The sequence below is a fragment of the Thunnus albacares genome, chromosome 16 (genome assembly GCF_914725855.1).
Source record: "Thunnus albacares chromosome 16, fThuAlb1.1, whole genome shotgun sequence".
NCBI classification, from domain to species: Eukaryota; Metazoa; Chordata; class Actinopteri; order Scombriformes; family Scombridae; genus Thunnus; species Thunnus albacares.
In genome coordinates, this window is record NC_058121.1 from 8,647,844 (window position 1) to 8,662,346 (window position 14,503).

Genomic DNA, 14,503 nt, shown 5'->3' on the forward strand with positions numbered 1-14,503 from the left:
CTCACATCTTGTTTGGTAGTGGTATTTTTTTTTTAAAGAAATCTGTCAGGAAAATATATTGAATTACATTTTTTCTGTGCAAGGAGTTTGGAGCCCTTTCGCCTTCAAATCAAACTCGACGGAGATTAGGACCCAACATGTGACTTTTTGCACAGAGAGAACGTAAAGCGGGATAGTTCACTACCATGGACTTCCGCATTTGCTCGAAAGCCGCCGACGGCAGATTTGATCGTTTCTGAGCAAGACGGACACACCTTCGGTTCTTTAGGATCACTACTAGATTTACGTCGGTGTTAGTTACCTCTTTATGTGTGACTTTAAACTTATCTTTAGTTGGTAGATGATCCTTAACTGAACGTCATGACAAGCTATCTTGCTAGCTGCCCATTTAGCTCGCTGAGATAAGTGACGAAATGTCTCTTGCTGGCCCGATTATTATTTTGACAATTAGAGTCAGCTCTTTGGCTCAAAGGTCTTTCCCTTCCTACAGTTCCCAAATTCAACTCGTTCAACCCATAGAAAAACTGATTACTGGCTATCTCTCAGTGTGACCGTCAGTAAGTACTCACACCACTTCACTACTGAGACTTTAATACATGATATTCTTGGATTAATATTTCTAATAAAGCTAACTAACAACAGCAGCATGGTAGCTAGAAGCTTACTGTCCATTCTGACTGTAGCTCTCTGTATTTAGATGAGCTAGTTAACCTATCTGCTCTAAAATACAGTTTCCTGCTCAATTCAGGACTTTATGCTTAATCAGTGAAGCTTGACTGTAAAAGAACATGTCAGTAAAAGCAGGAAATCTTAGCTAATGACAGCTGCTGTCTGTGGTGAGGTCAATCCAGTTATTGCCATTAGCTGCACATTTTAAAATCTAAAATAATCACAGAAGATTATATGTAAACAAAGAGAAGCAAGAGTATTTTTATCAGACAGTTTGCACAAGGGGCTGCAGTTCAATTTTAGGAACATGTTTTGCACATCTATTCAACGATCAACATCTTAACTTCATTATTTTTTGTCATTCAAGGTCGTTTGATTTTGACAGTACAAACATACAGATAGTATAAATGTGACACTTAAATAAAGGGGAAAAGACAGAAAAAAACAGGCAAACAAAACCAAACAAACTCACAGTACACATTTATTTAAAACAAACAAACAAAAAGGCAGTCAAAAAGTGTTCATTTGTACCGTTAACCATTAGATGTAGCATCTTTAATGTACGTCAGAAAATTATGCCACATTTGGCTACTTTTATTTACGTTATTTACTCTGGCAATCAAATGTTCAAAAGCAGCAGTCTCCATCAGGACTAGACCAGTGTGGCCAGTCTATCCACACTGGTCTATGTGGGCTCTTCCAGTTGTATAAAACAAGCCTGGCTGCAACAAGAAAGCCTGTTACTGTCAGACCAAACTGCTTTAGTAAGCTCTGGTGGCATGAGGGATGTATCCCCTAGCTCAACTTCATTATTAACTCTTTAGGCTACAGACCTGTATATATTTAGTCATGTTACTGAGTGTGATAACTTAAGAAAGGTGTACTGTTTTGCTCTTTCAGCAATGTCTGGGAGTCCTGCTGTGATTATGCGCCTGGTGGCATCTGCTTACACTGTGGCTGAGAAGGCTGGAGCTATTGTGAGGAAGGTCCTTCAGAGTGGAGAACTTGGCATCGTGGAAAAGGTGGAACCCTTTTATTTTTTTGGTACTTAAATTGTCGAGCAGGTTAAATATGCAGGATGGACACATCAAACAACAAAATACTGTCTGCAGTGAAGTTTCAAAGCAGTCTAGGTTGAGATGAATTGTTTTTTGGCTTTTTTACTTCAAGAGCTTTTATTGTCAATGCACGGCAACACATTGAAGGCAGAGTACAAAATGAATATATTTACCAAAAAAAAGAGGGAGAGACAAGAGAAACATAGGAGAGACAGGAAGTAAAAAATATACACAAATATACATCATATTCCACATTCGGTGTGCAAGTGCAGCATTGTAAATAAGAGATAAAGATGCAATAGATACTTCTGCTAAAAATAATGTCCTCTGTGTCCCCATGAACAGACTGGCGCTAATGATCTGCAGACGCTGGCAGACAGACTAGCACAGCAGAGCATTTGTGCTTCACTGTCCAGACGCTTCCCCAAAATCACCATTATTGGCGAGGAGGTGAGTGAGTGCATTAGAGACTTTGTTTAGTAGGTTGGTTTTACAAGATTATTCAAGTATTGGGCTTCAGAAGGAGAGTGAGGGGACATTTATCACATGTATCACTTGTTCATATAGGAGCTTCCAGCTGAGGAGGTAACTGAAGACCTCATTGAAAAGGGCCAGGCAGAGGAAATCCTTCAGAAGTGCTGCCCAGCAGAGTATAGCGGACTGAAAGAAGAGGAGGTAACAGCCAGTACATTCAGAAACACAAAGTATATTTTCAGTAAAAGGTATTAGGCTGAACGACTGGGAGGCTGCATATCACAATCTTTGAAAATATGTGTATTACAGTTTGTGTGAGTTCACTCTCACTGTGTGAACAGAATAACTCTGAATGTGTCTCTGTTCTCAGCTAGTTGTGTGGGTGGATCCGCTCGATGGCACAAAGGAGTATACTGAAGGTAAACTCTTCAAATGTGTGTTTTTTTGTTTTTTTTTTTAATCTGACACTGCATGTGTGAATTGGTATGCAACACAAATGCTTGCTTTTTTTTTCTGCAGTGTAGGCTGAGACATCAATGTGAGCTACTCAGTTCTTGTCCAACATGTTGACTGGACAAATACTTTTATTTCTCTTATTAAAGGCATTACAGCACACATACAATTAGTAAAGTTAATTTCATCAATGATTATTCATTCATTTCTGGTTAATCGATGAATCATTTGGTTCATAAAATCAATAAAAAATATCCATCACAGTTTCTTAAAGCTCAAGTGACATCTTAAAATAGCTTATTTTGTTCAAACGGCAGCCTGAAACTCAAAGATATTCAGTTTTCTATCACGTAAGATAAAGAAAAGCATGAATTATTTTCCTAATTGTTTCAGCTCTACATCAAACAGCTGTCACATTCAGGCATGCAGCATGATGTCACCACCAGCGCAGCCAACCAAACACTGCACCCCGAACCTTCATTTATATTTATTAATCTGTAATCATCTATAATGTTTTAAAGGTCAGCGGCAGCTTATGATGTAACTACGAGCTGTCAAAGTGTGATAAAAAAACTCCTTCTCAGTGGTTTGAAGTCTAATGAAACCTGTTATCATAATAATGTCAATAAATTGCAGTTAACAATTGCTGAAACTAGTCAGTATTATCTAGAAAGTATTGTCACGTTTTTATTGACTAATAATGTAGTAACAGTACAATATTTGCATTCTTTTTAGCTATTAGTCAATATTGTTGCATTACAGGTTATGATATGGGAAAGAATTCTGACAACTTGTCAACTTTATGCTGGTTCCTGCCTCTCAAATGTGAAGATAAGACATTTAAAGATGTCACCTTGACTTTCAAAGCTTATGTTGGGCATTTTGCACTCTTTTTTTGTTGATATTTCATCAACTAAACAACTAATCAATAACTATAATAATCATTAGTTGCAGCCCTGAAATAATGTTCACCAGTTAGTGTAAACAAACCAATAATGTACAGAGAGATGTTCCAATATAAGGAAATAATGAACTAAATAGAGTTTCCAAGTTCATTATTTTCAGATTTGGAACACGCTTATATTATGAAACCAATGCAAGGAAAAGTTTGTTTGTAGTTACTTTAATCTATAGTTATTTTTCTCTAGCAAGTTAATGTATAATGTACTGTGAAGCGTACAGTAAGTGTTGTTGCCATGGTCACAGTTTAAAATGTGTTTGGTGCTTTTGGCTTTAACTTTGCTTGAGGTGTACTAATATGATTTTAAGAGACAGCTGCCATCGTAGAATGTTTTTAATAAATGTATTAATTATTGAATAATATTAACACATTTTACTACATTTTTGACAAGTTATTGAACTACCTGACAGTGAACATGTTGCTGTAAGGTCTTTAATTTAAATCTTTATTGTGATGTTTAGTTTGGTTTGGTTGCTATCTGCTCTTCACTATCAGAGCTTCACTGTCACTTTCATCCTTTTCTTTTCCTTCTTTCTCCGCTTCTTCTGTCTACCTGTGTCTCTCACTTCCTTTCTGCTGACCCCAGCGTCAAAGTGTCTTCATCTCCGAGCTGAGGCCCAGACACCACTCAAAGGGTCGGACACCTCTCAGCTTCTCAGCACAGCTCTCTGTATGGGTGACAGATAGACGATAAGAACAGGGAACTGATAGAAAACTTCACTCTGGCAGTGTAGACTAGGGCTGCAACTGATGATTATTTTCATTATTGATTAATATTCTGATTAATTTCTTGATTATTCAATAAGTCATTTGTCTAAAAAATGTCAGAAAATAGAGAAAAGGCCCCGTTATAATTTCTCAGATTCAAAGGTTACATCTTTAAATGTCTTATTTTGTCCAAACAACTGTCCAAAACACAAAGATATTCAGTTTACTATCATTATGACAAAGAATAGCATTAAAACACTCACATCTGACAAAGCAAAAGCAGCAAATTTCGGGTATATTTGCTTGAAAAAGGACTAAAACGATTATTTGATTCTCTTAATAGTTGCAGAATAATTTTCTGTCGATCAACTAATTGATTAATCAACTAATCGTTGCAGCTCTAGTGTAGACTATTAATTGAACCAACAGGGAAGCAATCTTTAATGATTAATATTCTCAACAGATTTTTGTCTCGTACTGTCCTGCATGTAAATACCGTATTGACCTGCTATTTTGTGACATCAGGGCTCCTGGATAATGTGACGGTGCTTATTGGTGTTGCATACGGAGGAAGACCTATCGCGGGTGTCATCAACCAGCCTTTCTACAACTACCAGGTACAGACCAAAATAAATGCTCCTGCAGTTGTGTCGTATAAACTGTTATTCTGTTCTTCTGTGGTCGTAGTTAATTCAGACTTTCTTCCCTTGTCAGCTCGGAGCAGGGGCAGCTTTAGGTAGAACCATTTGGGGAATGCCAGGATTGGGTGCTTTTGGATTTCAGCTGCAGGAAGTTCCAGGTGACAGACGCATCGTCACCACCACCCGTTCACATAGCAACAAGCTGGTAACGGACTGCGTAGATGCCATGGAACCTCATGAAGTCATAAGAGTGGGTGGTGCAGGAAACAAGGTGAGAGACTGTAGAGTTGACAACACACTGAGCTGATGTAAATGTAATTTACATAAGTAGTTTTTTTTTTCAACTTAACATTCCAAAACAGAGTTTGGTGTCGAGATGACTTCTGCATGAAGTACCAATGCAGTTAGAGTTTCTGATTCTGACCTCAGCCGACCTCAAATGTCGCTGTAAGATCAGACTTCAGGCTTTTACTGCTTTTATCATCTGTTATCACCGGTAACTCTGAAATCTTTAGATCAGTCTGTGCTGAATGGACAGGAACGTTGTCCTGGTTTGTCAGCATAAATCATGATACAGCTAATTTCATGCTAATACAGCTAATATATGTGATTACAATCTATAAGAATAATCATAGGAGACGGTAATAAATAGTGAAATTATCATGTTTTGACCCTTGACCCTTGGTTTTTGACATTTCAGGCCTTTGCGTCTTGCCTCTTCTTGACCCCTCATCATAACTTAAATGCTTTTCATTATTACTAAGCGCCTTGTATTAACTATGGTCTTTCATTGTTTACACTTGTGTATACATGCATACCATGTTGTACATTGCTCGATAAAGTAGAGCAAGTTTAACATTACCGAGTGGCAGCAGGGGGTAGGAGACGATCACTGTGGGGTGGGAATGGTGCTCTTTTGCAAATTTATGTAAATTGCGATATTTAATAAAAAGAACTGTGAAAGAAAGAATAATCCTAGGAGGACCCTAAACATCTATATCATAAATGTAATGGCTATCTGGCCTGTAGCTGTTTAAATATGTATAGTATAAAAGTGAAAATGCATTCCAGTGTTATGGGAAATGCTAAAAGATGTCTGCTGATTTCTGTTGACCAGATATAAAGGACTTGATCTGCTTTTTGAATAATGGTTGTTGTAAATTGCTTGCATTGTTTGATCAACAGTCAAATATCCATAGACATTCAATTTAAAATTATATGAAATGAAGAAAATCTATCATGTCCTCAGTGGTGGGTGCAAGAAATTGAGAAAGAGCAAGTGTTTTTTTTTTGCTAAATCAACTGATCAAATTTGTCATTAGTTGTCTTTTGATTGACCTATCATTTGAGCACTGCTGTAAGCCTGGGCAAAAAGCAGTGTTCTAACACTACCAATACACCGGGTAAAGAACCTGTTGATTCATGAAGAACGGCTGCTTATCCAATCATCTATCTGCAGGTAATCCAGCTTGTTGAGGGAAAAGCTTCTGCTTATGTCTTCGCCAGTCCAGGATGCAAGAAATGGGACACTTGTGCTGGTGAAGCCATTCTGCATGCTGTTGGAGGTAAAAACCTTCATTTCCATCTCAGCAGTACACGTTGTGTATATGTGGAAGTATTAAAATGCAAAAGTGTGTCACCTTGTACTCACTTTGAAAAGCTTTTAAAACAATCCAGCACAGTATTTCTTATAGGAAGCTTTAATTTGATGCTTTAAAAGTTGAGTAATTACTAATCTGTTCTTTTTCCTTGTGCAGGTAAACTGACTGATATGCATGGCAATGCATACCGCTACGACGCTAATGTAAAGCACATGAACTCTGCTGGGGTTCTTGCTACACTACGCAACCACGAGTACTACATCAGCAGAGTACCACAGTCAGTGTTGCAAGCCCTGAAGTCAGATTGAGGTCCGTCTCCATCAACAATCACACAAACGTCCCTCTGTGGTGCAGAGAATCAACATGAAGCTTTAAATCCACTGTGAACAGCTCCTGGACACACATGCAGGACGCTTCTTTGTGTCAGGAACTGTCATAAATTGTAATTTATACCCCTTCAACTCACATTATCTGACTTCAACTGCATGTCAAGGTTCACCTGTAAAACAACACAATACAAGATTGAAGATGGTGATTTCAAAGGTGATTTTCACACCGTATCAGTTTATGTGTCATTCAGCATCACTCAACACTGAATTAATCAGAGACGACAAGCAGGAAGCAGGCTCAACAGCACTTCCATTTATTTCACTCGTTTGAAACAAACTTGTACAAATCTCAAAACATCTTAACATACCGTTTCCAACTTGAAGACCGACAGATTTACAAGGCAAAAGGCAAGATTTAAATAAATAAAAAAATACATAGGTTAGATGTCCATTAGTGAGTTGGAAATGATTTACTTCATTTAATAACCACTAAGTGGGAACAATGTCATATACTAGCATAATGACAACAACAAACAAAATGCCATCGTCCTGACTTGATGATTCTAATGTCTTTACAATGTCATGCGATGTCTTATGACTGGAACGATGTTGTGAGAGGTTGATAACAAACACCTCCCCAAACATGACATTTTGAACTGTGATCACTTTTAAAATGAATATATTGAAAACTATTTCTTATAATCCTGCACGGTTCAACAGTTTCTTATCTAACAAGATGCCATTTTCTTTTCATTTTTTTTTACACACCGTCCTCTTGTGCGCTGGCAGCTCCGTCTCTACTGTTCTACTCACCTACTGTACTTAACAGACTAAAGGACACAAACTCAGAGTTCTCACTGATGTTTGCTTCCCACATTTGCCACATACACTGAATTTACATACTGTAAGAACAGAAAATTTAATTTTTACGCTATTGCATTGCTCTGTTTTGCCCATGTTATACCAACAATGGAAACTCTCCTCTTGTACACATTAAATGACAAACACTCCTTCAGTGATGCGCGGGGTAAAAAAGGTTCATAGCTGGATGTTGGTTGTGAAAAGAGGCTGGAAACACTAATGTAATACAGAGCATCTGATCCATATGAATGCCCTAGTAAAATACAGCATTACAATGCTGTGTCCTTCTTTTAAAGATCAAATAGACTTTAATGGCCTGTACAGATGATTATGCTTGCATATAGCAAGATTTCTAGCAATATTTCTTGCACTTAAATCATCAAAATCTTAGGATTTTATTTATCTCTATAGAGAAAAACATTCTTGAGTCAAAGGAAAATCATTGAAATGTCAAACTAGCTATTTTTAAGCAGTGTACTAACGCAGGCATGTACAAGGGGGCAATGGCAGTAGTTAAGTAAATTACATTAACATTAGACCAATTAAGGAGAGATAGGAAATATTTGGCCCTGTTGTCTGGGACAGTCTATAGATTTTACATTGGCTAGGGCTAAAAGAACCCATCTCAGTCTCACAAGCGTGCATGCATTCACAAAATCACCATGGAAATTGTTAATCTGAAGGCAGGGAAGCATCTTTTCTGAACATCTTGCCCTTTCCACAAGAGGTTGGTTTCAATATTGCTGAATGGGACTGACTGGTAGAAGGGAGGGCTGAGTAATACATACCATGGCGTCATAAAAATTAAAAAATACCACTCACAGGTTCATAGAAATACCCACAAACAAGCAAAAAAACACTCCTGGAATTTCTGTTTACACACGAACAAGCTGACTGAGAGAAGGCTGGAGTGTTTGAGGCAGCCTGCAGGGGGGACGAGGGCCAGAGACCAGCTGGGGGGAGGAGCAGGAGAGTCAGGGCCAGCCGCTCACCTCTTTTTCGGTGCCTGAGCGGTGCGAGGCGGGGTGATGGGGCGTCCTGAATTCACCCCTCCGTACTGGTACTTTGCTTTTTTCTCTGACGGCTTCAGGATCTGAAAGACGGAATCATGGTAGTAATAAAATAAATACAGCACATAAAGAAGGATCAGTGTGCCGTTAAAAGAAACGCTGAGCTTTCTACCTGAAAAGAGCACATAAGGGACTCGTCCACACTCATCATGCCGCCTGCGTTGTCAAACTCCCCGCAGTAGTTGGGAGCAGAAAACAGCGTCACCAGCTGTCGTTTGGCAAAGAACTCGTAGCCGTCTTCAACAACCTGCAGGAGAACAGGAAAATAAATATTTGTTTTAATCATTTTAGTTTGCTCAAAGCCCAGTCAAGCATGCGGTCCAAGTATTTAGCGTTGATATGTAGAGGAAACAAAAAGCTACAGGAGGGCAGAGCTGCACTATTATTGCTAAAGTTGTTTTTACAGTTAGGGCGATACAACAACATACTGTGAGAAAATAGAGATTTGTCAGCTGAAAGACATTTTGCTGTACCATTTCTGCAGCACGAGTTTTCCCTTTACTATCTCTGGTTATAATCCAGGGGATGTTGGAATTAATGAGAAGATCTTTTAGGGCAGTATGCTTTCATTTGTCAGGTATTTAATTCACTGAATTAGCTAAAAACAGACTTTTCCACCTGGTTATTTTATTCATCCATCTGTAGGAAATGCATATTTTAAAATGACTTAAATTAACAGAAAACAGCCTCGACTTTCATGCTGTAATTTATGAATCTATAAAAAAAACTTTAATCTAAAGCAGTGATTCTTTCTTCACATGAAATCACTGAAATGTTTTCTGTCGTTTTCTGCTCAGTCCTGTGAATCCTGTGTAAAGTTGTTCCAATTTATTTGCCTTAATAAAAATAAAGTTTAATTTTCCACGGTATCGTTTTGAATGTGTCCCACAATCACAAAACAGCGTGAGTGTTATTGTACCTGATGTGCTCGACAGATGAGATCCAGGTCGTGGCGGTTGAGGAACTTGCTGACCACATCGGCCCCGAAAGTGAAGGAAACCCCCCGGTCGTTCTCCCCCCAGCCCTGGACGTCTTTATCTGGGTCTGACCACAGCAGGTCGCACAACAAGCCTGGATAAAAGAAGTATTCAGCAGTCAGAAAAACAGACAGCCGAGCAGTCACTCACTAATTAATGCAAATTAAGACCCTGTTCTGGTCCTCTAATACACATAAACCCACTTGTGGTAGACCTAAGCCTCTTGGTAAGGAAAGCTGAAGCAATTTCTCTGAGCAGCCTTTCCCAGAATTCCCAAGTTTTTTCCTTGATCAACTACTTAATGATTATTTTTTAATTCAATTTTAAAGTATGGTCAAATAATCTGAACACATAGGATAGCAGACCTGTATCTGGGACATCAGTGGGTCTCATAATGCGTCGAATTTGTTCCATGGACTGCAGATCAGGTGAGAGCCCTGAAGACAACAGATGAAGGTATTAAAGTTTCCACACACCACAGTAAATCCTACATGCATCCCAGTGTTCATGGAAAAAACATATTTGACAATAGTGACTTCCAGACAGTGTACTAATGTAGTAAAATGTGACAAAAAAATACTCATATGCAACGCCATACAGCTGTAATTTTAAACATATTTCTGATGGTGTAATAATACAAAATAATGTGCATTGCATTCTAATAAATACTGACGTTTTTAGAAATATTACATCAAAATGTTGCCCTATAATGATGATAAATGTAATGACCTAATCAGCTATTTTAAACACCTTATCACACTATCCAGTAGTACGTTACTGGTTTCTATGAATCACAGATGCTTCACAAACCTCCGTGGCAGCAGAAGATCTTCTCGTCAATAATCGCAGCAATCGGCAAACAGTTGAAACAGTCTGTGAAGGTCTTCCAGAGCTTTATGTTGAACCTGCGCTTGCCTGAGGAAAAGATGAAGAAATATTAAAAACAACAAAAACAAAAAAATCGTGCTTGTAAATTAGGCTCGAAACAGAATAATACTGGATTTCTACAATCAGATTTGATATTTATTTCATGTAAAGAAAGTTTAATTCCTCAATGCAAACTTGTAACTAATGTGATGTCTTCAAACTGCTTATTTTGTTGGAGAAAAGGCAGGAACAATGTGAACAGTATTTACATGTTGCCACGTGACACACAAGTATGTTTTCAAGCTTACACTCATCATAGAAGCCGTAAATCCGGTTGATGGAGGCACACTCGTGGTTCCCCCTGAGCAAGAAGAAGTTTTCTGGGTATTTGATCTTGTAAGCGAGCAGCAGACAGATGGTCTCCAGTGATTGTTTCCCTCTGTCCACATAGTCCCCCAGAAACAGATAGTTGGCTTCTGGAGGGAAACCTCCGTACTCGAATAGCCTCAGCAAGTCTGTGTACTGTCCGTGGATATCACCTAGAACGATGCATTCAGCTCACTTTTCATTGATATCACAATTTAACACCACAATCTCAATCATTAAAGGAATTATTGGTGAAAATAGATGTAAATAAAGATGAATGGCCTTAAAATTGTGAACAATAAATCACACAGGAATATAAATGTAAACAAAGAAACTGGCTGTTGACAGGTGCTTTCTCACCACAGATTTTGAGTGGAGCCTCCAGTTCTAACAGGATCGGCTGACTGAGGAAAATCTCTCTGGACTTGATGCACAGCCCCCGCACCTCGGCCTCTGTCATCTGTACGACCTTCCCTGGACGACATCCTCGCACTGCAAGTCAAAGAGTACACAGAGGTAAACAGTCTTTATATAGGCTGATTGTTAAAGGGATGAGTGAATGAAATCAAATCGGATACCAAATCAGATACAATAAGTAACCTGACAGCGTTTATTTGATCAAAACTAACATGCATTGAATTCAGTTACAACTGTCTGGTCAGCTACATTTCAATCTGACTTCCTATAATTGCTTGTTTTGTCTGAGATATTCAGTTTCCAATAATATGACACAGAAAAGAAACAAATCTTCATACTTGAGAAGCTTTTTTGACTATAAACTAATCATGGAGTAGCTGACAGACAGTCCTGTCTGGTTATTTTATCCAATAATAATTTGTCAATTGTCAGAAAATGTACCATATTATGATATTTAATGACATATAGATTGTATCCATCTCATCCACACTTTAATTGTTATAGATAAAAATCAGCATTCTGCAGACTTCTCAACTGATCATGGTATAGGCCTGTTTGACATTACTGATGTAAACAAATCTATTACAAAATCTGAAAACATTAGAAACATATTTTTGATTATTGTCTAGAGTTGGTGATTATATTAAAAAGCGAGGTGAGTGATAGCTTGTTCAAATCATGTGTTCCACCCTTTTGTTTACATTTGCATCACAGTGTGCCATTAAAGAGAGCTGATCATTGCATTTGCTTTGCTTCTAGGCCAGACATGCCATTTACTCCAGTCAACACGGGTTGTTATGGACTGGCAAGTACAGGAATGAACAGCTTGTCAGCTCAGCTGGAAGTGTGTGAGTGAGGGCTGTGTGGTCCAAACAGGACACAAAGTCTAGAGGGCAGCTAGAGTATAAAGAATAAACAGTGAGCTTGTTGCTGGCTGTAACTGTATCTTAGTGGCTAAAGTAGTTTTTTTATGCTTTATTTTCTAAGTAGCAAAAAAGGCCTAAATATTCAATAATAAAATGAAGAATATCAAACAAAAATGTTAACTTAAATACATAAATTATAACAAATAAAGGAAAATAACAACTTAGTGTTTCATTTAAAAGTTATGGTTTGGTATAGTCAGGCTCTGTTAATTGTTTATTTTTTGCTGATTTAAAATTAATACATTTTAGGCGCTCAGTACAAATTCACTTTGTTGTGAAATTTGTGCATAAATTTGAGTTTGTGCATGACATTTTGCCATGATTAGATTTGTGCTAATCTTTATCCTTTATTACTCTATTCATTACAAACATGCTTGTTGAGTTGTTTGCTTCCAATAGCTGCACTGGTGGAAGAAGCACTAAGATCCTTTACTCAACTAAATGTACCAATACAGCAATGTAAAAATACTTCATTACAAAAGTCCTGCATGAAAAATCCTACTTAAGTAAAAGTACATAAGTATTATCAGCTTGATGTAGTTAAAGTATTACAGTAAAAGTAGTGGTTTGGTCCCTCTGACTGATATATTATTATATATGACATCATTAGATTATTAATACTGAAGTATCAGTGTTTCAACTACCTTATATACAGTTAGCTAGTTAAGTCCAGTGGTTCCCAACCTAGGGGTTAGGCCCCTCCAAGGGGTCACCAGATAAATCTGAGGGGTCATGAGATGATTAATGGGAGAGGAAAGAAGAAAAAACAAAGTTTTGATACACAAATCTGTTTTCAGCTTTTTCTCTAATCTTTGATTTTTGGTGAAATATTGGATCGTTTGAACATTTATTGAAATGAGACCATGTGAGAAGTTTAGAGGGAAAAATCACTATTTGGTGGAGCTGTTAACAACTCATAGACATCTGAAATGTGACCCCGACTACACACTGCTTTTTGTAAGACATCAAAAGCCAAACAGGTTGGAAATCACTGATTTCATCTTTAACGACGTGTCAAATCTTCATCTGAAAAGTAACTAAAGCTGTCAAATTAAAGTAGTGGAGTAGAAGGTACAATATTTCCCTCTGAAATGTAGTGGAGTGAAAGTATAAAGCAACATCAGATGGAAATACTCATGTACAGTACAAGTACCTCAAAATTGTACTGAAGTACAGTGTATCTAGTTACTTCCCGCCACCGAATAGCTGTCAGTAACAATTAGAATGTTCGGTAGTAATCTCAGTCTAAAAAAAATCAGACTTTAGCGTCCTAAAAGCTGGGGGTGTGTCCCAATCATAAGTCCCAACATATCCAGGGTGTGTGCGGGGCAGCAGCCGACGTGCTAGCTACCTGTCTTGACAACGAGAGCAGTTAACGTTACTTAGCAACCACGACGTTGCACGGTTGTTTCTCGTTCATTGTCCTTCTCCCTCGAATAAAACCGAAAACACCGTGTTAACCTGCCTGACTCTAAAACTCGTCTTGTCTATTGTAATGTGAAGGTGCCTCTCCCTCTCTCTGACAGCAGCAAGCCATTTCCTCATTTTACGGACAGTGTCAACACTAACGTTATCCAACAGCCTAACATGAAAGAATATGTCGCTGCTGCTAACTGTGGCATCATGATAACGGTAACTCTCTCTTCCTGGAGCAGAGAGCTTTTAACGCAGCGGTTAGCTTACGGGTCGATGATGAACAACACAGATAGATAAGGATGCACGCTGCTAGAACGATTTTCTAACACATTGTGAAGTTAATAGTTAAAAAACAACACGTACAATCCAGTCATTTTATTGATAAAGCTAAAAGAAAGGCGAAATATAATGGAGACACACTACCTTCCAGTAATCGAGAGATGAGGCTGTCAACGTTCAACTCGCTTTCCGCCATGTTTCTGACACACAGGCAGGATGGCGGGCAAAGTTTGCCCTGAACGCTGACTTGTAGGCTCACTACTGGAGGACTAGCCCTGCCAGGAAATCATACAGACTGATATCATGAATCATCTAAGTTAACACAAGTGGGGAAATTTGCTGAAGTATTATAACTACTTAAGTACAATAACGCACATTTTCCCACACCCCTTCTTGCAACACAATTAATCCAGACCATACCATACCAAAT

General features: G+C 38.2%; 2 protein-coding genes across 3 annotated transcripts; one reads left to right on the forward strand and one right to left on the reverse strand.

The window, feature by feature from the left end:
* Nucleotides 1–200: 200 nt before the first annotated feature.
* On the forward strand, nucleotides 201–8,551 carry bpnt1 (bisphosphate nucleotidase 1). 2 transcript variants are annotated; one of them, XM_044376823.1, is made up of 10 exons: nucleotides 201–557; nucleotides 1,570–1,691; nucleotides 2,073–2,177; nucleotides 2,295–2,402; nucleotides 2,572–2,620; nucleotides 4,202–4,285; nucleotides 4,849–4,940; nucleotides 5,038–5,235; nucleotides 6,424–6,529; nucleotides 6,722–8,551. In XM_044376823.1, the coding sequence occupies exons 2-10, from the start codon at nucleotides 1,572–1,574 to the stop codon at nucleotides 6,871–6,873; spliced, it is 1,014 nt and encodes a 337-aa protein (XP_044232758.1). In that variant the 5' UTR covers nucleotides 201–557; nucleotides 1,570–1,571; the 3' UTR covers nucleotides 6,874–8,551. The 2 variants fall into 2 exon arrangements, with proteins under 2 accessions (XP_044232758.1, XP_044232759.1); XM_044376824.1 differs by lacking the exon at nucleotides 4,202–4,285 and having other exon boundaries at nucleotides 204–557.
* On the reverse strand, nucleotides 7,188–14,321 carry LOC122999690 (serine/threonine-protein phosphatase PP1-beta catalytic subunit-like). The gene is made up of 8 exons (XM_044376825.1): nucleotides 14,218–14,321; nucleotides 11,396–11,527; nucleotides 10,978–11,208; nucleotides 10,613–10,717; nucleotides 10,168–10,239; nucleotides 9,745–9,896; nucleotides 8,938–9,072; nucleotides 7,188–8,848 (listed from the first exon to the last, which is right to left on the reverse strand). Exons 1-8 carry the CDS (start codon nucleotides 14,267–14,269, stop codon nucleotides 8,744–8,746), a joined length of 984 nt encoding a protein of 327 aa, XP_044232760.1. The 5' UTR covers nucleotides 14,270–14,321; the 3' UTR covers nucleotides 7,188–8,743.
* Between the last annotated feature and the right edge of the window lie 182 nt (nucleotides 14,322–14,503).